The following is a 22404-nucleotide window of genomic DNA, read 5'->3' as shown; positions in this document are numbered from 1 at the left end:
CTCCTAAAGTTACTGACATCAGAGCTTAAAATAGCAAGGGATATATGAGATTCTTAATAACTCATATTTACCTTCCTGGAGTTGAAGTCCACTTTCCAGAGTATCTGGGGAAGAAAAGGGAGGGATTCAGCATCTCAACACTGGAACTGGAGCAACAGAAGGGCCTCCCTACAGACACCCTGGTTTGCTTTCCTCGGACTCAAATCAGAAATAAGGAATAAGGAAAACTACCAGCCAGAATATCATTGGTAGCTGTATATATTCCACCAGATATAAATATATTCTACTACATATTCCATATACAGGTAGTCCTCAACTTATAACCATTAATTTAGTGACCACTCAGTTACAGTGGCACTGAAAAAAGGGATTTATGACCGGTTCTCACACTTAAGACTGTTGCAACATCCCCAGTCATGTGATAAAAATTTGAGTACGTGGCAACCAGCATGTATTTATGATGACTGCAGCATCTCAGGATTTTGGGATTGTCCTCTGCATCTTCCTAGGGAGCATCTGATAAGCAAAGTCAATGCAGGAAACCAGATTCGCTTAACAACCACATGATCTATTTAACTGTGCCCCCCAAAAAAGTTCATAAAATGGGGCACAATTCACTTAAAAACTGCTTTACTTAGCAGCAGAAATTTTGGGCTCAACTGTGGTCGTAAGTCAAGGACTACCTGTATATATTCCATTATATTTAGTGGAAACTTTTTCTGCTTCCCCAGTGATCAGTGCATATGGATTTGGGAAGTAAATATAGGCAGTCCTCATTGAGGACTGAGTAAGTGCCCTTGGTTGAAACCACTTTGTTTTTAGTCCTCTACTGTTCAATAGGTTTGAAATCCTATTTGGAGGTTCCTGTGCAAAAGTCCAGGCCCATCTTCCCATTTCTGGATTCCAGGTGGCTCGTGCTGGTCGCTTTGGCACAAAGGGCCTGGCGATCACTTTCGTGTCAGATGAGAATGATGCTAAGATCCTAAATGAAGTGCAGGACCGCTTCGAAGTGAACATCAGTGAACTGCCTGATGAGATTGATATCTCCTCCTACAGTGAGTGTGTCTTATTGTGCTCTAGCTCAGCCCACCCCATCCTCACAAAAATAAGTATGCCAAAAGGAGGATGTGGGGCGAAACCCATGGTTGATGCATAATAGTATTGCCTGCTAAATATTTTGCAGAGTGGAACTTTATATTTTCCAGATGAAAATGGAAAGTTGATGTTAATAAATACAATATAAATATTCCCACTTTGTCTATATAGGAGAGCCACTTTCAGTATACAGATAGTCCTTGACTTATGACCACAATTGAGGGCAAAATCTATGTTGCTAAGTGAGACAGTTAAGTGAATTCTGCCTCATTTTACAACCTTTCTTGTCACAATTAAGTGAATCATTGCAGTTATTAACATGGTTTATTTATTTATTTATTTATTATTTAAATTTATATATCGCCCTATCTCCCTTACGGGACTCAGGGCGGTGAACAGGCGATAATAAAAATCACAATAAATATTAAATAAAAGCCTGCTCTAAAATACCCCATATAAAAACCTTTACTAAAACATAATTAAAACTACGCCAGGCCGGCCGCATGGAATAGATGGGTTTTCAGGGCTCGGCAAAAGAGGCGCAGGTCCGCAGTTGTACGTAGGTCGGGGGGTAGGTCATTCCAGAGGGCAGGAGCTGCCACAGAGAAGGCTCTCCCCCTGGGGGTCGCCAGCCGGCATTGACTGGCCGACGGCACCCTAAGGAGGCCTTCTCTGTGGGAGCGGACTGGTCGAAGGGAGGTATTTGGTAGATTCACTTTGTTAAGTGAATCTGGCTTCCCCATTGACTTTGCTTGTCAGAAGGTCGCAAAAGATGACCACATGTCCCTGGGACACTGCAATCATCAGAAATATAAACCAGTTGTCAAGCATCTGAATGTAAATCATATGACCATAGGGATGCTGAAAAATGGTCATAAGTCACTTTGTAACTTCAAATGGTCACCAAATGAACCATTGTAAGTCGAGGACTACCTGTAAATGGTCAACAATGACTAGCTAATGGTTCCCATTTTTAGCAAGCACATCTTTAATGAGAGAAACCAGAAAGCTCCTGTTCCGCCTCCTGGTGCCAAGACACAAGGCCTTTCCGCAGAGTAATGAAGGTGTCTCCTCCACTGATCCTGAGATCGATCCCTCTTTGATCCATGTGACACTGACCCAGAATCTCTCTTGGATTCTCTGGGATCAAAATGTCATCCAGCAGAAAACCCTGAAGGCTGTTTTTTACCTCTCAAATTTTTCAGGGCGCTTTTCAGAAACACAGTGATGTCACTGTCATCCCAGATTGTCCACTTCAGCTCTAGAAGTAAATTCACCGGATTCTCATAGCTTTTCTTTGCCTGATATCTGGCAAGACAAAAGAACATTGTTTATCATCCTGCCAATAGAGGAAGCTTTCTAAAACATCAGATGGTCCTTGAGGATTGGCTAGCTACAGGATCCAGTCTGAGTCGGTCACTGGGACAAGAGAGATTTATTCTTCCAAGCTTTTTCGACTCATACTGGAGCCCATCCTCAGGGAACTGCTCTGTTTCCACAATCTGTATGCTGGGCTGTTCTGCACTTGTATTTATGTGGATCCTGATCCGGATTTGCACTCATCCACCCTCATCAAGCTAAGTGAGAGATCTAAAGAGACCACCAAGTTTCCGTTCTGGGACCCCTACTCTTTAACATTTTTGTGAATCCCTTGGACAAGAAGATGGATTATAATTTACAAAATTTGAAAATGGCCAAATAGGTTGAGGTAGGTAATCAATCTAGAACAGGGGTGTCAAACTCAATTTCACTGAGGGCCGCATCAGCGTTGCGATTGCCCTGGGGGGGCGGGTAGGTGTGGCCAGAGTGGGTGCAGCCTACTGGGTGGGCGTGGATGGAGTGGGTGTGGCCTACTGGGTGGGCGTGGCCAGCTCTACATCGTTCGCGTCAAGGGTGCCTATGGAGGCCTGGGCAGGAGTGGGACAGATCTGAGGGTCTCTGGCAGAAGGGGGTGGGACCGGGGAAAGTGCCAAGGCTTGGTCCACCAGGGCAAGTGCCAAGATGGCCACCACAAAATTGTACATTGGCTCCCGGCTGGCCTGGGCCAGGGCCAAGGCAGCGGGGGCCGTTCCCTCACTGTTTCCAGGATGGCTTCGCGCGCCACATGAAACCAGTTCGCGGGCCGCATCTGGCCCCCGGGCCTTGTGTTTGACATCTGATCTAGAAGATAGGTATAAGATTCAAACTGATCTTGATGGATTAAAAGTAATGCAATGAAATTTAACAGAGACGAATGCAGTTACAAATAACCCTCAATTTATGACTGTTTGTTAGCAACCAATTACAACAGCTCTCAAAAAAGTGACCTACAATCATTTTCGCACTTAACGTCTATCACAATGTCCTTGTAATCCCAATTTGGGTGCTTGGCAGCTGGCATGTACTTATGATAGTTGCATTATTTGGAACAGCTTACATCCTACAATGATATCTTTAAAAACACCAAACATCTGTCTCTTCTTGGGAAGGACTCAATAGGTGGATAAAAATGCCAAATTCAATCTAAACATCTGGCTGATGGATGATTAATACTTCACTATATCAAATATTGCCAATTATGTTGTGTTGAGGTTGTCTGAAGAAATATCTACAAAGCCCTGAAATACAATACATTGTCTTTAAATGAAATTACTGCTAAATACAAACAGAACTTTCCAAAATAGGAAAACTGCTGGAAGAGCTGCCGATCTCTGAGACTGTAAAGAGGAGGGTTATTCTGTTTCTACCATGTGATGCTTGGGAGAAGAGGGGAAAATCTAATGTCAATTTACTATTCTGTTTCTAGACAGGAAAGTTGCTTCTATATTCCAGTCTTTAACAGATAGATAACTCAGAAGAACAAACAAAGGATAATTGCTTTATTCTGGGGATCCTAGACAAACTTACAGTTTGCAGAGGTGCTTCCAAAATAGTTGATTCAGCAATCTGCTTGTCCCACAGGTAAATTGACATTAGATTTTCCCCTCTTCTCCCAAGCGTCACATGGTGGGGTGATTATGGTGTCTGCAGCCGTGTGGCTGCATGAGATGGTCAAAGAACAAAGGACTGCCCTCAGGCTAGCGTCCAGGGATGCCTTTGAAGCTCCGCCCCCTGACCCTTGCTCCCTCCCCTTGCCCTGTTACATAGGGATACAAGATACATAGAGCTATACAAGGCTAAATGGATTTATGATCCAGAACAAGGGTGGATTCACTTACTTCTTCAAGATGCTTCCAATGTCCTAAAAAAAGAGACAAAGCACTGAAAGGAGGCATTCTTCAAATTGTGAAGAATATAGGGACAGTGACCAGCATTTTGAATTCATGCTTATCGCATGGCCTGCTTTTTCCAAATTACATTATGTATCCCTAATATTAACCATTACAGGTAGTCCTTTTCAACAGTTCATTTAGTGACCATTCAAAGCTACAACAGCACTGGAAAAACTGACTTACAACCATTTTCCACATTTAAGACTGTTGCAGCATCCCCATGGTCACATGATCAAAATTCAGCCACTTGGCAACTGATTCATATTTATGACAGTTGCAGTGTCTCAGGAGTCATGACAAGCAATGGGGAAGCCAGATTCACTTAACAACTGTATTACTAACTTAACAACTGCAGTGATTCACTTAACAACAGTGACAAGGTCATAAAATGGGGCAAAATTCACTTAACAACTGTTTCACAGCAATAGAAATTTCGAGCTCAATTGTGGTCATAAGTTGAGAACTACCTGTACTCTTGATACCTTCCAATTTCCTTTCCATAGAAAGAGTCAAAAAGATTACAAAATAAGGAGTTGAAAAAAGATTTTGAACTTTGTTATGGTGCATGTCAAGTGCAGCCAAAATCCTACATGCACAGAAATGAAAAGATATATCAATCTCCACAACAGAAGAATGTATAAAAGTTATGGAGCTAGAAAAAATGACAAAATTGACATAATAATAATAATAATAATAATAATAATAATAATAATAATAATAATAATGATGATGATGATGATGATGATGATGATGATGATGATGATGATGATGATGATGATGATGATGATGATGTTGGAAGGGACCTTGGAGGTCATCTAGTCCAACCCCCTGCTCAGGCAGGAAACCCTACACCATTTCAGACAAATGGCTGTCCAGTCTCTTCTTAAAAACTTCCAGTTTTGGAGCATTCACCGCTTCTGGAGGCAGGTTGTTCCACTGGTTAATTGTTCTAACTGTCAGGAAGTTTCTCCTTAGTTCTAGGTTGCTTCTCTCCTTGGTTAGTTTCCATCCGTTGCTTCTTGTCCTGCCTTCAGGCGCAGCCCATAAGATATTGGAACACTGCTATCATGCTCCCACTAGTCCTTCTCTTCATTAAACTAGAGACATACCCAATTCCAGCAACCGTTCCTTATATGTTTTAGCCTCCAGTCTCCTAATCATCTTTGTTACTCTTCTCTGTACTCTTTCTAGAGTCTCAACATCTTTTTTACATCGTGGTGACCAAAACTGGATGCAGTATTCCAAGTGTGGCCTTACCAAGGCATTGTAAAGTGGTATTAATACTTCACGTGATCTTGATTTTATCCCTCTGTTAATGCAGCCTAGCACTGTGTTGGCTTTTTTGGCAGCTGCAGCACACTGCTGGCTCATATTTAAGTGAGTGTCCACTAGGACTCCGAGATCCCTCTCACAGTTACTACTATTGAGCAAGGTACCCCCTATACTATACCTGTACATTTGGTTTTTCTTTCCTAAATGTAGAACCTTACTTTTTTCACCATTGAATTTTGTTAGATAGCGCCCAGTATTCAAGTCTGTCCAGATCCTCCTGTATCCTAAGCCTGTTTTCTGGAGTGTTGGCTATTAATTAGATATCAACCTTTGTTTCTACTTGGAAACTGCTTCTGGACTTTGTGCTCGAAATAGAAAAAAAAAGGTACTGTTGACGCTTGATTTTGCTTATTAATTTGTTTTTATAGATATGGCTAATAATTACTAAATATGTAAAAGTAAAAAGCTGAGGCTGTAATTTTATTTTGTTTTTTACTGTGCTGAAAAAAGTAGGAAGTCAATTCTTTTTTCTTTCCCCTTTATCCTACATTTCTTTCCTTCTTTTCCTCCTCCATTTCCCTATTTTATTTTCATTTGTACTTTTCCCTATTATAATTTCAATAAAATTGTTGAAAAACAAAAAAAAAGGAAGGAGTCAAAAAGAGGATTCTGTGCTAGACCTAAAGCAGCCTATTCCATTTCATCATTGATACAAAACTCTATAAACCACTCCAAAAACCGTGATACAAAAAAGATGCTGAGGCCTTAGAAAGAATGCAGAGAGGAGCAATAAAGATGATAAGGGCTCTGAAGGCTAAACCATAAAATAAATGGCCATTTGTCTGAAATGGTATAGGGTTTCCTGCCTGAGCAGGGGGTTGCACTAGATGACCTCCAAGGTCCCTTCCAACATCATCATCATCATCATCATCATCATCATCATCATCATCATCATCATCATCATCATCATCATCATCATCATCATCATCATCATCATCATCATCATTATTATTATTATTATTATTATTATTATTATTATTATTATTATTATTATTATTATTACTACTTGAAGAGCTGTCATAGGGACAGTGAGAACAATTAATCAATGGAACAGCCTACCTCCCTGAGTTCTGGTTGTTCCATCACTGGAGGCTTCCAATAATAGTTTGGACAATCATTTCTTCAGGATGGTAAAAGGCAGGGGTAGGCAACCTTGGCTCTTTTATGACTCATGGACTTCAACTCCCAGAATTCCTGAGCCAGCATGGCTCAGCTTGGAAACCTCTCCCTTTCCCCTCAGCATGGCTGGCTCAGGAATTCTGGGAGTTGAAGTCCACGAGTCATAAAAGAGCCAAGGTTGCCTACCCCTGGTATAAGGACTCCTTCCTTGTGCAGAGGATTGGACTAAAACACCTCCAAGGTCCCTTCCAGCCCTGTGATTCTATGATCTCAACTTCCTGCCTGACCTGTAAGAGTTTGCTGGCTGGCTGCTGATGCTTCTCTTCTATCTCCTGGATGAGATTGTCAAGATAGCACAGTTCCCTGATGTGCTTGAACAAACCCTTCTTTTTTCTTGCCATAATCTCCTCCTCCGTCTTTTCCATTCTGGCCAACATAAGCTTCTCCTGTCCTTTTAGCCAGAGTTGTAGCTCTCTGAATTCAGCCACTACTTTTTTTTTCTCTTTTTCTATGAGATGCTAGAACAAGAAGACAGAAAGAGAAAAAGGCATATTTTTATTTTATTTTTATTATTTTTATTTAATTATTTTTATTATTATAATAATTAGATGGATTCCCGGAAGTGTCCAGTAATGAGATGGGAGAATTTCTTAGGGACAAAAAAAAAAGAAACCCCTTTGACACCAACAAGCACAGGGGGAAAGGTTTCTAGAAACCACAAAAAGGCTCCAGTTTAAATGATGAAAATTTCCTTGGCAATCAGGGATTTCAAAAAAGTAGAGAGAAAAATGTTTAAGTTCACATTTTTTTCAATAAGATGAAATATGGTCTGCGTTAATCTATTAAGCAAAGCAAACCCATTGTATAAAAAATGGTTAATGAGATACGTGCACTTAACCCAATTGTGAGTCATTCAGCCAATGGTGACATCCCAGTCAAAGATACAGTCCCCAGGTTAAGAACAAGGTCTGTGCCCTAACACTGTCTTTAAGTTTAACAAGTCAGAACTTGTACTGTACTGTACTTACAAACAGGCTGCCTATTATTAAAGATGGCGGATGTGTTCTCCTTTCCATTAGCTTAAAAGCGTCTCAACGTTGGATCAATACTTACAAGCATCTCCCACACTGTTTGCTCTGTGACTGTTTTGTAGGTAGCTATTTTTTCTTTCTCCTTTTTCTGAGCTTTCAGGCAATCCCCAACCTTAATCTGAAGAGAAAATACAAGTTTTGAGTTTCTTTTCCGTAAAGAATTAAATCTGAGGGAAGACCTAGTAAAAAAGATATATGCCACCGTCATAAATACATGTCAGTTGCCAAGCGTCCTAATTTTGATCATATAACCACAGGGATGCTGCAATGATCATAAGTGTGAAAAACAGCTGGAAGCCACTTTTTCCATTGCTGTCGTAATTTCCAACAGTCACTAAACAAATTGTTCTAAGTCAAGGACTATCTGTAATGGCAGGAAAGTGAGCTGCCTGAGTCTCCTGCTCAGAGTCACCTGAGAAGCATCACTGAGAAACAAAATCTTGGGCTGAAGTGGCCTGACCCACCAGGAGTGTTTTTAGGGCTCTGCACTCAAGACTTTGGAGGACTCTATGATGATCTTGCTCTATAGCAAAGGTAAAAAAGTTTCGTTGGAAAGAAAATCTACTAGGGTTTCCTTCTCCACCTGATCTCCAAACTGCAGCCAGTTAATTCTCTTGCTGAGATTTAGGTTAGATCTTCCTTATCTTTCCTTAGAAAAAAGTGAGCTGGCAAAGAGTGCCTATTTCTCCCTACAGGCATTTCCGTTGGTAAGCAAGACAGTTAAGTGAAGTTTTGTCCCATTTTACAACCTTTCTTGCCACAGTGGTTAAGTGAATCACTGAAGTTGTTAACTTAGTAACATGGTTGTAAAGCGAATCTGGCTTCCCCATTGACTTTGCTTGTCAGAAGGTCTCAAAAGCGGATCACCTGACCCTGGGACACTGCAACCATCATAAATACATGCCAGTTGCCAAGCATCTGAATTTTGATCACTGACCACAGGGATGCTACAATGGTCATAAGTGTGAAAAATGTTCATAAGTCGTTTTTTTTTAAATGCTGTTGTAACTTTGAACAGTCACTAAATGAATGGTTGCAAGTCAAGGACTATGGTAAATCTGTCTACAAAAAACTGCATGCACGCAGGACAAAGCAGGAGGTGAAGGTCTCAGGTTGGACTTTGGGAAGTTTGTTAAAGGAATTGCTGAGGGAGAAAGTTGCAGATAAGTTTAATACGACCAATAACGAATGGTGGGACACTATTGCCTAGCAACAAGAAAGTTAGGAGAAAGCTATTCTCCAAAGCGCCTGAAGGCAGGACAAGAAGCAACGGATGGAAACTAATCAAGGAGAGAAGCAACCTACAACTAAGGAGAAACTTCCTGACGCTGAGAACAATTAATCAGTGGAAAATCCTGCCTCCAGAAGCGGTGAATGCTCCAACACTGGAAGTTTTTAAGAAGAGACTGGACAGCCATTTGTTCAAAATGGTATAGGGTTTCCTGCTTGAGCAGGGGATTGGACTAGATGACCTCCAAGGTCCCTTCCAACTACTACTACTACTACTACTACTACTACTACTTCTTCTTCTTCTTCTTCTTCTTCTTCTTATTATTATTATTATTATTATTATTATTATTATTATTATTATTATTATTATTATTATTATTATGATGATGATGATGATGATGATGATGATGATGATGATGTTAGGACTATTAGAAGGATGCTAGCTAAGGCACATAGACATAAACTTTGATAACTTCTAGCTTAGTATAATAAAACATACACTCCTTTTGAATAAGAAAGCTTATTGGCATAAATATGCAATGTATGAAGAAGGAGGGTAAAGTAGGGCAGGACAAGAAATAAAAAAAAAACATGTCAAGGTACCAATGAGTGATTCTTAGGGTGTTAACTTCCTTAATCTTAACTGTATAAAATTTGTATGTGTATATAGTTCGGGGGTGGGGGGGTCTTGGCTCCTTTCACTGCTGAGACACTTTCGCTGAAATACTTCAATAAAAGTTCCTTGAACTCCTGCCTGGTTCTGATTGGCATCTGCGCCAGGCTAAACCCGGTTTGCAGACAACAGGAAGCAAGTAAATGGGTCCAAGGATTGCCAGTGCTAACACTGGATGGCCCTCCGCAGGGATTCCTCCTGGCTGATTCCTACCTGGTACTCCTGGAAAGCCTCCTCCGCAGGGATTACCCAGTGACCCCTGTGCTCTTTGGATCGGTCGCAGACCACGCAGATGAGGGTCTCGTGGTGCTTACAAAAGAGCTTGAGGGGCTCCCGGTGCTTCGGGCAGAAGCTCCCTCCGTCCTCGCTCCAAGGGCCTCCGCATCTCCTGGCCTCTCCCACCAGCCGCGCCAGCTGATTGTTGGCGAGGATATTGCGGGGCTTGAAGGTCTGTCTGCACTGGGGACAGGAAGCGTTCCATTCCGACGACCCCCAACTGCGGGTCAGGCAGCCCCGGCAGAAGTTGTGGCCGCACTCCGGGATGAGCACGGGGTCCTGGAAATACTCCAGGCAGATGGAGCAGGTGGCTTCTTCCAGGAAATACTGCAAGGACGCTGCGGCTGCCATCGCCGCCTCCTCCGCCGAGAGAAGGAATAAGAAAGTTAAGTTTCCCGCCTTTAAACCGACATGAATGATTGTTGCTCATGCGGTCAGCTTCGCTGAGTTCTTAAAGGAAAAAGAGAGTATTTTAAAAAGAACAAATTGGAGAGAAGCAAAATTCACGGAACGGACTCCCGATCAATTATTTTTGGCCCAATCATTTCCTCGAGAGGGGGGGGGGGAGTTTTTAAAAACTGGGGAAAAGCAAATGTTCTTGGACGGACCCCCCCCCCCCCATCAATTACTGATCCAAGTATCCTGCTGAAGAGAAAGATACTGAAAAAACTGGGGGGAAAGAAACATCCATGGAACCAACCCCCTATCAATTACAATTGATCCTATTATCCTGTCAAAAGAGGGAGGAAGTTTAAAGAACTGGGAAGAAGCAAACTTTCTTGGGACGTCCCCCCCCCAATCACTTAATGGTCCTAGCATCCTGATAAAGCAGAGGTGGGGAACCATGGCTCTTTTATGACTTGTGGACTTCAACTCACAGAATTCCTGAGCCAGTCATACAAGGGCTATCTATTCCCCACCTATGTGCTAAAGGGAAAGATATTGAAAAATCCTGAGGGGAAAGAAACATCCCTGGGACGGATTCACGATCAATTATTATTGATCCAACCAGCTTGTTAAAGGGGAAAATCCTTTTAAAAAACTGGGAAGAAGGAAACATTTATGGGACAGGATAGAGTAAAGTTTGCATGAAAGAGACTGGGAGAAACCCTTAATAAAATCCCCAATCCTATGCTGCAATTGATAGGATGTCTCAGAGATAAAGGAGAATGTAGAAATTATCATCCTTTCTCTAACTTCTAATATGAATATCTGGCAGAGGAAGACCTGCCTGGATTGCCCCCTTCCCAGCCAGCCAATTAGGAAATGGATCGGGAAAAGCTCTAAAACCGGGCAAAAGTCAACGTGAGGAGACAGCCTGGGTCACTTCGTGGAAGGGAGACACAGAAGACTACCTTGCATAATATGGAATATGTAGAATGTAAAATGAAATCATTTGCTGGATGGAAATCTTCAAGTTAGACCAATGAGGTCCCTTAAAGCAAAAGATGGCTAGAAAGAATAATTACTGTAATAGTCTCAGGCCAGATGGACCCATGGGGGGGGGGGAGAGATCTGGTGGGTGGAGAACATCTTATAGGCCCTTTGTTCAAGGGCTTTTTGGAAAGGCTCCCTTAGTCACAATGGGTCCCCAAGGGGACATTGATACTCCCAAGCCCCCTCCTTTATTTTGCCTTCTCAATAGTGGGACCCCCTATTGGAATGGCCTTCCCAGAGACCCTCAATTGGCACTCATGGTGGCATCATTTTGGCACCAGATGAAGACCTTTCTGGGTAGGTAGGTAGGTAGGTAGGTAGGTAGGTAGGAAGGAAGGAAGGAAGGAAGGAAGGAAGGAAGGAAGGAAGGAAGGAAGGAAGGAAGGAAGGAAGGAAGGAAGGAACCACTAATGTGACTGTGACTACTGTAGTACTACTAAACTAGGCCTAATTTACAGAACATTCACCTCTAAATCTCTCTTTAATATCCCATGTTTCTGTTGCAAGAAAATCTTCAACCTACAAAGGTTTAACATTTTTTTGTCTAGCGCAGTGTTTCTCAACCTTGACAATTTTAAGGCATGTGGACTTCAACTCCCAGAATTCCACAGCCAGCATTGCTGGCTGTGGAATTCTGGGAGTTGAAGTCCACATGCCTTAAAATTGTCAAGGTTGAGAAACACTGGCTCTAGCGTGTTAAAGGGACATACTGTATAATGATATCCCATTATCTAATTTTTTTAACTCCCTATTCTAGCTAGTAAAATAACTGAAAATAATATCTTTGCTGTAGTATCCTTTTTTACACTAATTGACTCTGAACTAATAATTCTGTTCCTAACTTGATGACCAGGAATTAGGGGACAGTATCAATTGTGAATACATACAGATGGCCCCTCTCTCTTTGGTCACTTGCAGAGTTCTGGATGCAGGGTCAGGAAAGCATAGCAAGGACAACACCCAATGTCCTAACCCACCCAAGAACATGCGATACCTTTAGGGAACACCCAAATGGGAACATGTTTAGCTACTTCTGCTTTCTCCTTTCTTATCTATATACAGTGTGCCAGACTTACTGGGTGCAATCTTTATCTTATGTATGTCAGCTTTGCTGGATGGGCTGCTTATGTAATTATACAGAATAAATACAAGGATTTCTTGTCATTCGTTGCTCCTCTCATTTAGAGGGGTCCGTCTCTATTCAGCTGAATAAACACGTAAAATGTAAAGGCACCTTCAGGTTTCCTGTATTTCTTTAACCAGCAAAACCTCAGAACCTGCATATCAAACGTGAGTATTCAGGCTGGGCTGAATATAGGATATTTTTTTAAGCCGATCAATTCATCACAATCTACATAAAAGGAGTTAAATTCTGTTCAGTTGTGATCACCATTCAAAAGCACTATGTTTGAATTTACCATGGTAGTTTATTTTTATTTCCTCTTCTTTCTCTTCGTTTATCTGATGATAATTAGCATTCTTGTACCTGTAGCTATAAATAAAATAAACTTTTCCTCCTTCCCTCCTCCCCCTACAAAAAGGGGAGGATCCTTCCCATTGCTAGCCAATCCCATCTCCCCATGGATTCTCACAAACCCCTCTTTCAAAGGCCCTTCACCCCAGAAGGGGGGAGATGCTCCAAAACAGGAACAACCCTAGAGGGAGTCAACAAAGGCCTATGGGATGGAAGCTCCACACCTTATTTACATATGGATAGAAGGCGGGACTGGCTGTCATCTTGACTTTGTTGACCTGCCTTGGGACACCCTTGCTGTAATCCCCATCCCTTTGAGGGCCTGTTGGGCTAGATTAGTGACTCTCATTTTGGCGTCTGCGAAGTCAAAGAAATCAGCATTTTAACATTTGTCATTTTTAATGTATATAGACATTAAAAGTGTCTTATGAGAGATTTTCACACTTACGACCATTGCAGCACCCCCCTCCTTGATTACTTGATCAAAATTCAGTCACTTGGCAATTGGTTCATATTTATGACTGTGCTGGATCAATATAACCCTGACCAGAACATAGATCTGTATGTTAGAATGTTGAGCATTTATAGGGTTAAGCGCTGTCTCCTTAAGAGATGGCTTATGGGTAATGTAGTTTAGCTATTCAGTGAATCCCATATTAACAGGTCAGTAGAAGGGGCTACTAAGTTCATCACAGGATATCCTGGCTATATGCCAGTTTGGAATGTCTTTGTCTAGATAAGCATGGGAACACAGGAGGACAGACACGGTCTTAGTTCACGCTAGAAGTTGATGTGAAGGAATTAATGATTTTACCTATAAAGATGAACAAATATGCAACATCCAGATGAAACTACTGAAACGTGACTCCAAACTGGCACGTAGCCAGGATATCCTGTGATGAACTTAGTAGCCCCTCCTACTGACTTGTTAATATGGGATTCACTGAATAGCTAAACTACATTACCCATAAGCCATCTCTTAAGGAGACATTGCTCAACATTCTAACATACAGATCTATGCTCTGGTCAGGGTTATATTGATCCAGCACAATGACGGTTGCAGTGTCCCTGGGTCATGTGATCACCTTTTGTGACCCTATAACAAACAAAGACAATGGGGAAGCCGGATTCATTTAACAAATCACTGCTGTGATTCACATAACAACTGTGACAAGAAAGATCGTCATGGAGCACTACCCCACAAAGGGTTGCTGGGGTCCAGATTCCCCTGGCCCTCTTTTCCAACCATCCAGGTGCCTTCCCCTGCTACAGTCCATGGTTGTGACTGCCAGTCCACTCTGTTCCCTCATTCAGACACCTCCACTTGCCCGGGTCGGCTAGACTATGCGGTCTAGTCCTTCCAACTGGTCCCTTGGGCAGCCTCCTCCCACAAGTGGGTCACACATTGGTGGGGTGGTCAGATAGCCAGTCAGCCCTTCTTCCTCTCTGTCCTCTCTCTCTCCTGCTGCTTGCTGGTCTTTCCTGCCATTGCCTCTGCTCCTTGATTGATTCACCTGCCTGCCTCCCTTTCTCTCACTCTCTTTCCCCTTCCTTCTCCTCTTTTCTCAACCTTTCCACACAGACTTTTCCCCACCTTTCTCCACTTTCCCTCATACTCCTTTCTCCCCCTTTCCTCAACCTATCCGCATGCATCGCTTCCCCCTATCACTCTGTGGGGTGGAGGCCAGGTGAGCCAGGTGAGCCCCATTTCCCTTCTCTCCCTTCTCTGCCCCCAAAGAGACTCACCCATTCCTCTCGCCCTCCCCATCCCCTGCTCTCCTCCTCTTTCCCGCCAAAACCTCTATTCCCTTCTCCCTCTTCCCCCATGATACAGTTAAAATGGGGCAACGCTCACTTAACAACTGTCTCACTTGGCAGCAGAAATTTGGGGCTGAATTGTGGTTGTAAGTCGAGAACTACCTGTATTAGGTATATTTGTTTGGATTATTTACTTGCTCCATTGCCAACAGCAGCTTGTCAATCTTCAGTTGTTTAGATGCTTTGAGATGTTCCAGAGAGCCGCTGTTAGCATTCAAAGTCACCATATCAGAGTTTGGTTTCATTCCCCTTGTTTGTTTGTTTGTTTGTTTGTTTGTATCTTGTCAAGGTGGCAAACATATCCAACACATCTTCCTCCTCCAATTTCCCCAACAACAACCCTTGAGGTTGGTTGGATTGAGAGAGAAGGACTGGCTCAAAGTCACCCAGTTGCCTTTCATGGCTAAGGCAGGACTTGAACTCACAGTCTTCCTCTTCATAACCTGGCGCCTTAACCACTAGACTAAACTGGATCTGATTCTCATCTCAGTAATGAAGCCACTTTTGGGGTGCCTCAGATTGTTGACCCCTGGTGACTGCCTTGGAGGAATCTCCCTGCACTTTTCTTGGCAAGGATTCAGGAGTGGCTTACCATTGCCTGCTTCCTAGGGCTGAGTGAGAGTGACTGGTCCAAGGTCACCCAGCAGGCTTTGGGCCTAAGGCAGGATTAGAACTCATGGCTTCTAGCTTGATTTCTTAACCACTACACTAGATTGGCTTCTTCTTTTACAGCTACTCAATGAAAGGCAGAGTGGCTTGAAGCAAGAAGGAAAAAGAGTGCTATTTAGCATCTTGTCAAATAATGTATTTATTTAATAACGTATTTCATTTTTACAATTCTATTAACAATTCTATTGAATTTTGGCTTGAGCCAGGTGACACATTTACTCCACATAGAGCTCACATCTCCTATCTTGATAACAGATGGTATGTTTTGCTTTTGTCTACTGTCTTCGGTGTGTCTTTTGTTTCTATGTATTACACAGAATAATCAGATTTGTTTGATTTCAAACAGCATAAAACTAATATCATCACTCTAAAATAGAAATAAAATCTCATATTGGCAGAATAAGATAAGGTAAAAATAAATTTATTGACATAAAATTGCAAAGGAACTACAATCCATGAGACACCTATAAAATTACAATCAGTCTTACAATCAGTAATCCACTTGTATAAATCCCAATCTATAAATGGGATGGAGAGCTATGACACACATAAAATCATGTAGGTTTAGTTATAAAGTATCTTTAATATTGACACACCTGAACACATGATGCTAAAGCCTATAAAGCTCCTAGGACACCTCATTTTTTTTATCCAGACAAAGAGAAATGATGGTCAGGTTATTCCTTTATAGATTAATTGACTGATTGACCCATTCCTTCGATTTAAAAGGCCACTTAACTACAAGCAGCTGAATGTGGCATAGAGCACTGAAGGAAAGTGTAGTAGCCAGAAGCTAAGTAATGTCTGTTTTAAAGGCTTTCACCACTTGGCAAATAGGGATTTTTTTCCAAAGTTTTGTCTTTTGACCCTCTTTTAGGGGAGGGTCAGGGAGGCGTTTTTCTGCAAAAAGAAAGAGGGCAGAAGGGTCTCTCCAACCAAGGAAGCGTCTGAGAATGTATAAAGCAGAGCTGCGGTCCTGGCATCAAAAAAGCTCACTTGTCCCCCTTCGCAGTTGAGAGAGATGCGGATCCTTGTGGGCTTCTCGGTCATGACCAGTTCAGAACGTTCTGATGGAGAGAAGATCCTGTATTTCCTTCCCCATTTCCCAAAATGCCAGGGAAAGATCTGCTTATCAACACTTGTTATGTTCACCGGCTTCCTGGCAACCCCTATACCCCATCCAGCTGTATCTCCTACAATAACTTCCCAGAAATGTCTCCCTGTTGAGAACCTCTGACAGCCAAGGACATAAGGATTATATTCAAGTCTCTTGCGATTTGGAACAGGATGTGTTGTTTCATCAATTCGTGTGACACTTTTTTGATCTTCAGAGAAATCAAGGAGGTCAGGATGGCCTGTGTCTGGATCCAGAATTACTTTCACTGTAAGGGGAAAGGGAAGGAAGGAGAGGAACAAGAGCTTCAGCTGCAGGCCTGGTTTGTGTCTTGACCCCCCAAGATATCAACCCTACAGTCTCCTCTCTGAAACGAGTTCAGCTTCCAACACCCCCTTCAGGATTGGAAGATTCATTGCTTTTTTAAGTGGCATCTAAGCATTGCCTAGTCCTTCCATCCCTTCATTGTCCTTCACCCGTTCTAGCATCCCTACTCAATTTTCTTTAGCCTCCATCTTGCAGGGTAGCAGAATGGGGTTGGGATGAAGACAAAGAAGGTTTTCTCTTCAGTGAGTTCCTGGGAGGGACAAGGTGGGAACAGGGATCCCACCTGGAGCTTTAATCTAGAAGTTCAGGCACAGCAAAAGGCTGCCATATTTCAATTCTGAACTGCCACAGTCAGAGGGGTCCCCAGAGGTAACTTTCTACAGTGGTCCCCAGCCTTTCCAGCTTGGTGGTCCGTGGGGGGAGGGAGAGGGGATGGTTCTGTCCAAATGGTAGGCACAAGCGCAAATGTGCACAGCTCTATTTGTGCAAGCAATGGGCGCACGCACTCACCACTTCGGCAAGTGGAGCTGCATGCGCTCACCCACCACTTGCACGGCCCAGTTCCAAACGGCCCACAGGCCAGTAGTGGGCCATGGCCAAGAGGCTGGAGACCCCTGCTCTATGAGCATCAGGATGTCACAAGCATGTACAAAAGAGGAGGCTCTTGCACAGGAAACCTCTGCTTTCATCATTTTGATGGCCCATAAGGTGGACAAAACCCTACTTTGACCCAAAGGACCTAATTTCTGTGCTCCCAAAGACCTGGTCTCTCACCAACTTATAGTCGGGCAGTAAAATCAAAAGGATTCTACGTTCCTTTCAGTCACAGCCCATATTTTCCCATTTGTCTAGAAGGCTGACTTCAATTTTCTAGATTATAATTTATAGGACCTTCATAGTCTTTAAGGTATGTAATCATATACTTTTTTCTTTGTTACTATATTATGTTTTTCTTAAAGTTACTGCCATCAGTGTTTAAAATAGCAAGGAATAGAGCTGCTTATAATTAATATTTACCTTTCCGTAGTTGAAGCCCAGTTTCCAGAGTATCTGGGGGGGGAAATGGAAGAATTCAACATCTTATCACTGGAATTGGAATAACAGAAGGAAAGCTACAATCCAGAATGTCATTGGTGGCCACAGAGATAGATAGATGGATGGATGGATGGATGGACGGACGGACGGACGGACGGACGGACGGACGGACGGACGGACGGACGGACGGACGGACAGACAGACAGACAGACAGACAGATAGATATAGATCTATATATAGATATATAGAGATAGATAGATAGATAGATAGATAGATAGATAGATAGATAGATAGATAGATAGATAGATAGAGATATAGCCATATATATATATATATAAACACACACATATATACACACATATACACATACATATACATACACACACACACACATATATATACACACATATACACATACATACATACATACATACATACATACATACATCTTTAATAACGTTAAGAACAAGAATCCCAGGTATACACATATCGTGGCAGTAATAAAAGTATCCGAACACCAGGATAAAAATCTTAAACAAAAGCTGTTTAATCTACAAAAAGTACTAAGCTTTCATCGGTCAAACTACCAACATCGTCAGTGTAAAAAAGCCGGATCCGGGAGTTAGTTTATATAACTGGCTGCCTCTGCGCTCTAACCCTTGAACGGGTCATTGGTCCACTCATTAGTACCAGCCGTACTGTTCTTAAAGGGGCCGTGCTTGTCAATGCATCCGTAGCTTCCAAGGTTGCTCCCCTGCCCCCAGTCATTTCGTCACTGGCCCCGATCCGTTGAATGGTCGGCTCCAGGGCCGCAACAAAGTCGATAGCCCATGCGTCTGTCAAGTTGTGGCCCATGTCCCGCTGCAGCAATCTGGTTTGCCCATAAGTTAGGGCTTTAGATGACAAATTGTGAACCAGTTTATTGGTGTGGCTGCAGCTGTCCGACACTCACAGAATCTCCATTTTGCGTCAGAGTGCCTCAGCTTTGCACTGGCTTGCCCTCACGATGACCTGATATATTTGGTGTACAGCAGACCGTATGAGCCTCGTGGGAGCCAGCACATAGGCACGCTTATGGCATGGACAACATTGCCTTATAATATTAGCATTGTCCATAAACCAGACCAAACCCTGCATGCTAAGGTAATGCACCCCAAAGAGCCTCTCCCCAACGAAGAAAGATCCTCAGTGGTATATAGAATAAAATGCAAGAATTGCCACTGCAATTATGTTGGGGAGACGACCAAACGGCTCAGGACCAGGATTCACGAGCATGAACTGGCCATCAGACGGCAGGAACAACATACACAAGTATGGGCACATATGGCCAACTGCAACCATACGTTTGACCTTGCGGGGGCGGAGACCATCGCCCAGGATACCACCAAGGGTGGCTGACTATTTAAGGAGGCCTGGCTATCCGATGGACACTCTATCAATCGCCACATAGACCTACTGCCTGCTTAACAGGCATTAAGGGAGTGGGAGGAGCAACATAACAACTTGCAACGAAGGCAACGAGTGCCAGCCTTGCAGGATCAGAACGGCTGGCCCATGCGACAAAGAACTACAACTGCCGAAAGGAAAGAATCCCCAGTGCATCCTGTGAAAGAACTAAAGAAGGGGGGCAGGGCACAGCCAAAAGGAGGGGTGGCCATGGGACAGGAAGCGTTAGGGAACCAACCCATAGCAACAGGCACTTGGACACAAACCAGGCAGACGAGAGCAACCATAAGGGAGGAAATGATCCCTGAGTTTAAGAACACATGGTGTGATGACCCAGGGCCCCGAACGGAGGCAAAGCAATTAGCTGGTCAGAACAATTGTCTTTGAAAGCACTGCAAATGTTCACCTAACAGCCCCCACAAATGCTGACACAAGTTCAATAAAACAGTCAGGGAAGTTTATACAGTTCTTTAAAGTAAAACAGATAACAAGCAAACGTATAATCCTTTCAACTCCCAGCTTGCCTGTGAACTGCAAACTGCACGCCGCAGACAGCAAGGAGAAATCAGCAGGAAGCAAACTTGGTCCAAAATACAAAGTGTCCAGGTACAAGAGCACACTATCACAAGAGTTCACATTTGTTCCCTGCAAATGCCCCACCCCACAGCATCTCCTTAAATCCTACTCCCCAGGTGTGCCTTGTGAAGTGGGGCGTGACGCTCTCCTCCCGAGCAAGTGAGCCTGCCTCCGTTGTTCCCTCCTCCTCTCTGCTCTCCTTACTCTGGGATCTGGTGGGGAGGGGCCTTGCTCCTCGCCTGAACTCTGCCTTCCCTGTTCCAAACTTGAAGGGCCCTGGCCTGCTTCAGCCTGCTCCTCCCCACAGTCCTCCGAAGCCACAGACACCCCCTCCTGGGCCTCAACAGGGAACTCCATGTCATCCTCAGAGTCAGGCTCGGACGGAGGCATGACACACCGACTGATGAGGGACAGCTAGAAACAATACGGCCAATTGGGGCGGGCAAACCGGTAACACACACATATATATACATATATCAGATATATTCTACTATATATTCCATATAGAGGTAATCCTCAACTTACAACCATTCGTTTAGTGACGATTCAAAGTTACAGCAGCATTGACAAAAGTGACTTATGACCAGTTATACCATCCCCATGGTCACGTGATCAAAATTCGGGCACTTGGCAATGAACATGTCTTCACAATAGTTGCAGCATCCCATGGTTCTGGGATTGTCCTCTGCAATCTTCCTAGGGAGTGTCTGACAAGCAAAGTCAATGGGGGAAGCCAGATTTGCTTAACAACCACATGATTCACTTGCCTGCAGTGATTTTCTTAACAACTGTGGCAAAAAATGGGGCAGAACTCACTTAACAATTGCCTTGCTTTGCAACAGAAACATTGGGCTCAATTGTAATCATAAGCCAAGAACTACCTGTATATATTCCATTATTTTTAGTGGAAGTGTGTTCTGCTTCCCCACTGATCAGTGTATATGGATTTGGGAAATAAAGAATAAATGGTCAACTATGGTTCCCATTTTTAGCTAGCACATCTTTAATGAGAGAGACCAGAAAGCTCCTATTCGGCCCCATGGTGTCAAGAAACAAGGCCTTTTCCCAGAGAAATGAAGGTGTCTCCTCCACTGATCCTGAAATCGATTCCTCTTTGATCCAGATGACACTGGCCCAGAATCTCTCTTAGGAGGTTGCTCTGGGATCAAAATGTCACTCAGTGTAAAATCTCAGTGGCTGTTTTTTACCTCTCAATTTTTTCATGGTGCTTTTCAGAAACACAGTGATATCACTGTAATCCCAGACTGTCCACTTCGGCTCTAGAAATAAATCCATCGGATTCTCGTATCTTTTCTTTGCCTGGTACCTGGCAAGACAAAAGAACATTGTTTATCATCCTGCCAATGGAAGAAGCTTTCTAAAACATCAGATGGTGCTTGAGGATTGGCTAGCCACAGGATCCAGTCTGAGTCAATCACCAGGACCAGAGGTTTATTCTTCTAAGCTTTTGGACTCGTGCTGGAATCCATCCTAAGGGAACTCCTCTCTCTCCATAATGTGTGTGCTGGGCTGTTTTATTCATTGTATTTATGTGGTGCCTGGTTGCATGTGGCTTTTAGTTGTTAAGTGGGGTGTTGATGGCCAGTTATTAAGTCATTGATTGTCATTTTCTTGGGTTACTTCATCCTCGGCTCCTTAGCACCTGTTAAGCTGCTAGTAAATCAGCACTGTTGCCTGAAAAGAGGTCTGTTTCACAGGCTGGAAACATTTCTCTCATTAGCTATTCAAATATGGGCTGGGCAACCCAGTGGATCCTGACCCAGAACTGCACTCATCCACCCTCATCAAGCTAAGTGATAGATCTAATATAGGCCACCAAGTTTCAGTTTTGGGCTCCCTCCTCTTTAAAATTGTGAACCTCTTGGACAAAAAAATGGATTGTACCTTACCAAATTTGAAAACAGCTAAATAAGGTCAGGTAGGCAATCAATCTAGAAGATGGATATAACATTCAAATGGACACTGAAGAATTAAAAGTAATGCAATGGAATGGAATAGAGACGAATGCAGTTACAAGTAATCCTCAATTTATTACTATTCGTTGGCAACCAGTTACAACGGCTCTCAAAAAAATGACTTAAAACCATTTTCACACTTAACATCTGTCACAGTGTTCCTGTAATCACAATTTGGGTGCTTGACACCTAGCATGTATTTATGATAGTTGCACTACTTGGAACAGCTTACATCCTACAATGATATCTTTAAAAACACCAAACATCTGTCTCTTCTTGGGAAGGACTCAATAGGTGGATAAAAATGCCAAATTCAATCTAAACATCTGGCTGATGAATGATAATACTTCACTATATCAAATATTGCTAATTAAGTTGTGTTGAGGTTGTCTGAGGAAATATCAACAAAGCCCTGAATTACTGTACGTTATCTTTAAAACAAATTACTGCGAAATACAAACAGAA

At 42.9% G+C, this 22404-nt stretch overlaps 2 protein-coding genes across 2 annotated transcripts in view; both read right to left on the bottom strand.

Moving 5' to 3' along the window:
- The window catches only part of LOC114923068 (zinc finger protein RFP-like), a 14018-nt gene extending 3600 nt beyond the window's left edge, over positions 1–10418 (bottom strand). Inside the window, exons 1-7 of the mRNA XM_029285520.1 lie at positions 10005–10418; positions 7911–8006; positions 7085–7315; positions 4291–4315; positions 2724–2745; positions 2285–2403; positions 72–104 (exon numbers count right to left, since the gene is read on the bottom strand). Coding sequence (XP_029141353.1) covers positions 72–104; positions 2285–2403; positions 2724–2745; positions 4291–4315; positions 7085–7315; positions 7911–8006; positions 10005–10418 — 940 coding nt within the window. The remainder of the gene's footprint in view (positions 1–71; positions 105–2284; positions 2404–2723; positions 2746–4290; positions 4316–7084; positions 7316–7910; positions 8007–10004) is intronic.
- Positions 10419–15604: 5186 nt separating this feature from the next.
- LOC107294031 (zinc finger protein RFP) overlaps positions 15605–22404 on the bottom strand; it is a gene marked incomplete in the record, with an annotated part of 13615 nt that continues 6815 nt past the window's right edge. The window contains 3 exon segments of the mRNA XM_015823234.1: positions 15605–16847; positions 17924–17956; positions 21172–21290. Of these exon segments, the coding sequence (XP_015678720.1) occupies positions 16339–16847; positions 17924–17956; positions 21172–21290 (661 nt within the window).

Source organism: Protobothrops mucrosquamatus, unplaced genomic scaffold (genome assembly GCF_001527695.2).
Source record: "Protobothrops mucrosquamatus isolate PMUCROS unplaced genomic scaffold, P.Mucros_1.0 scaffold1803, whole genome shotgun sequence".
NCBI lineage: Eukaryota > Metazoa > Chordata > Lepidosauria > Squamata > Viperidae > Protobothrops > Protobothrops mucrosquamatus.
The sequence above is the reverse complement of the archived record's forward strand: the minus strand, read 5'-3'. Positions and strand labels throughout refer to the sequence as shown.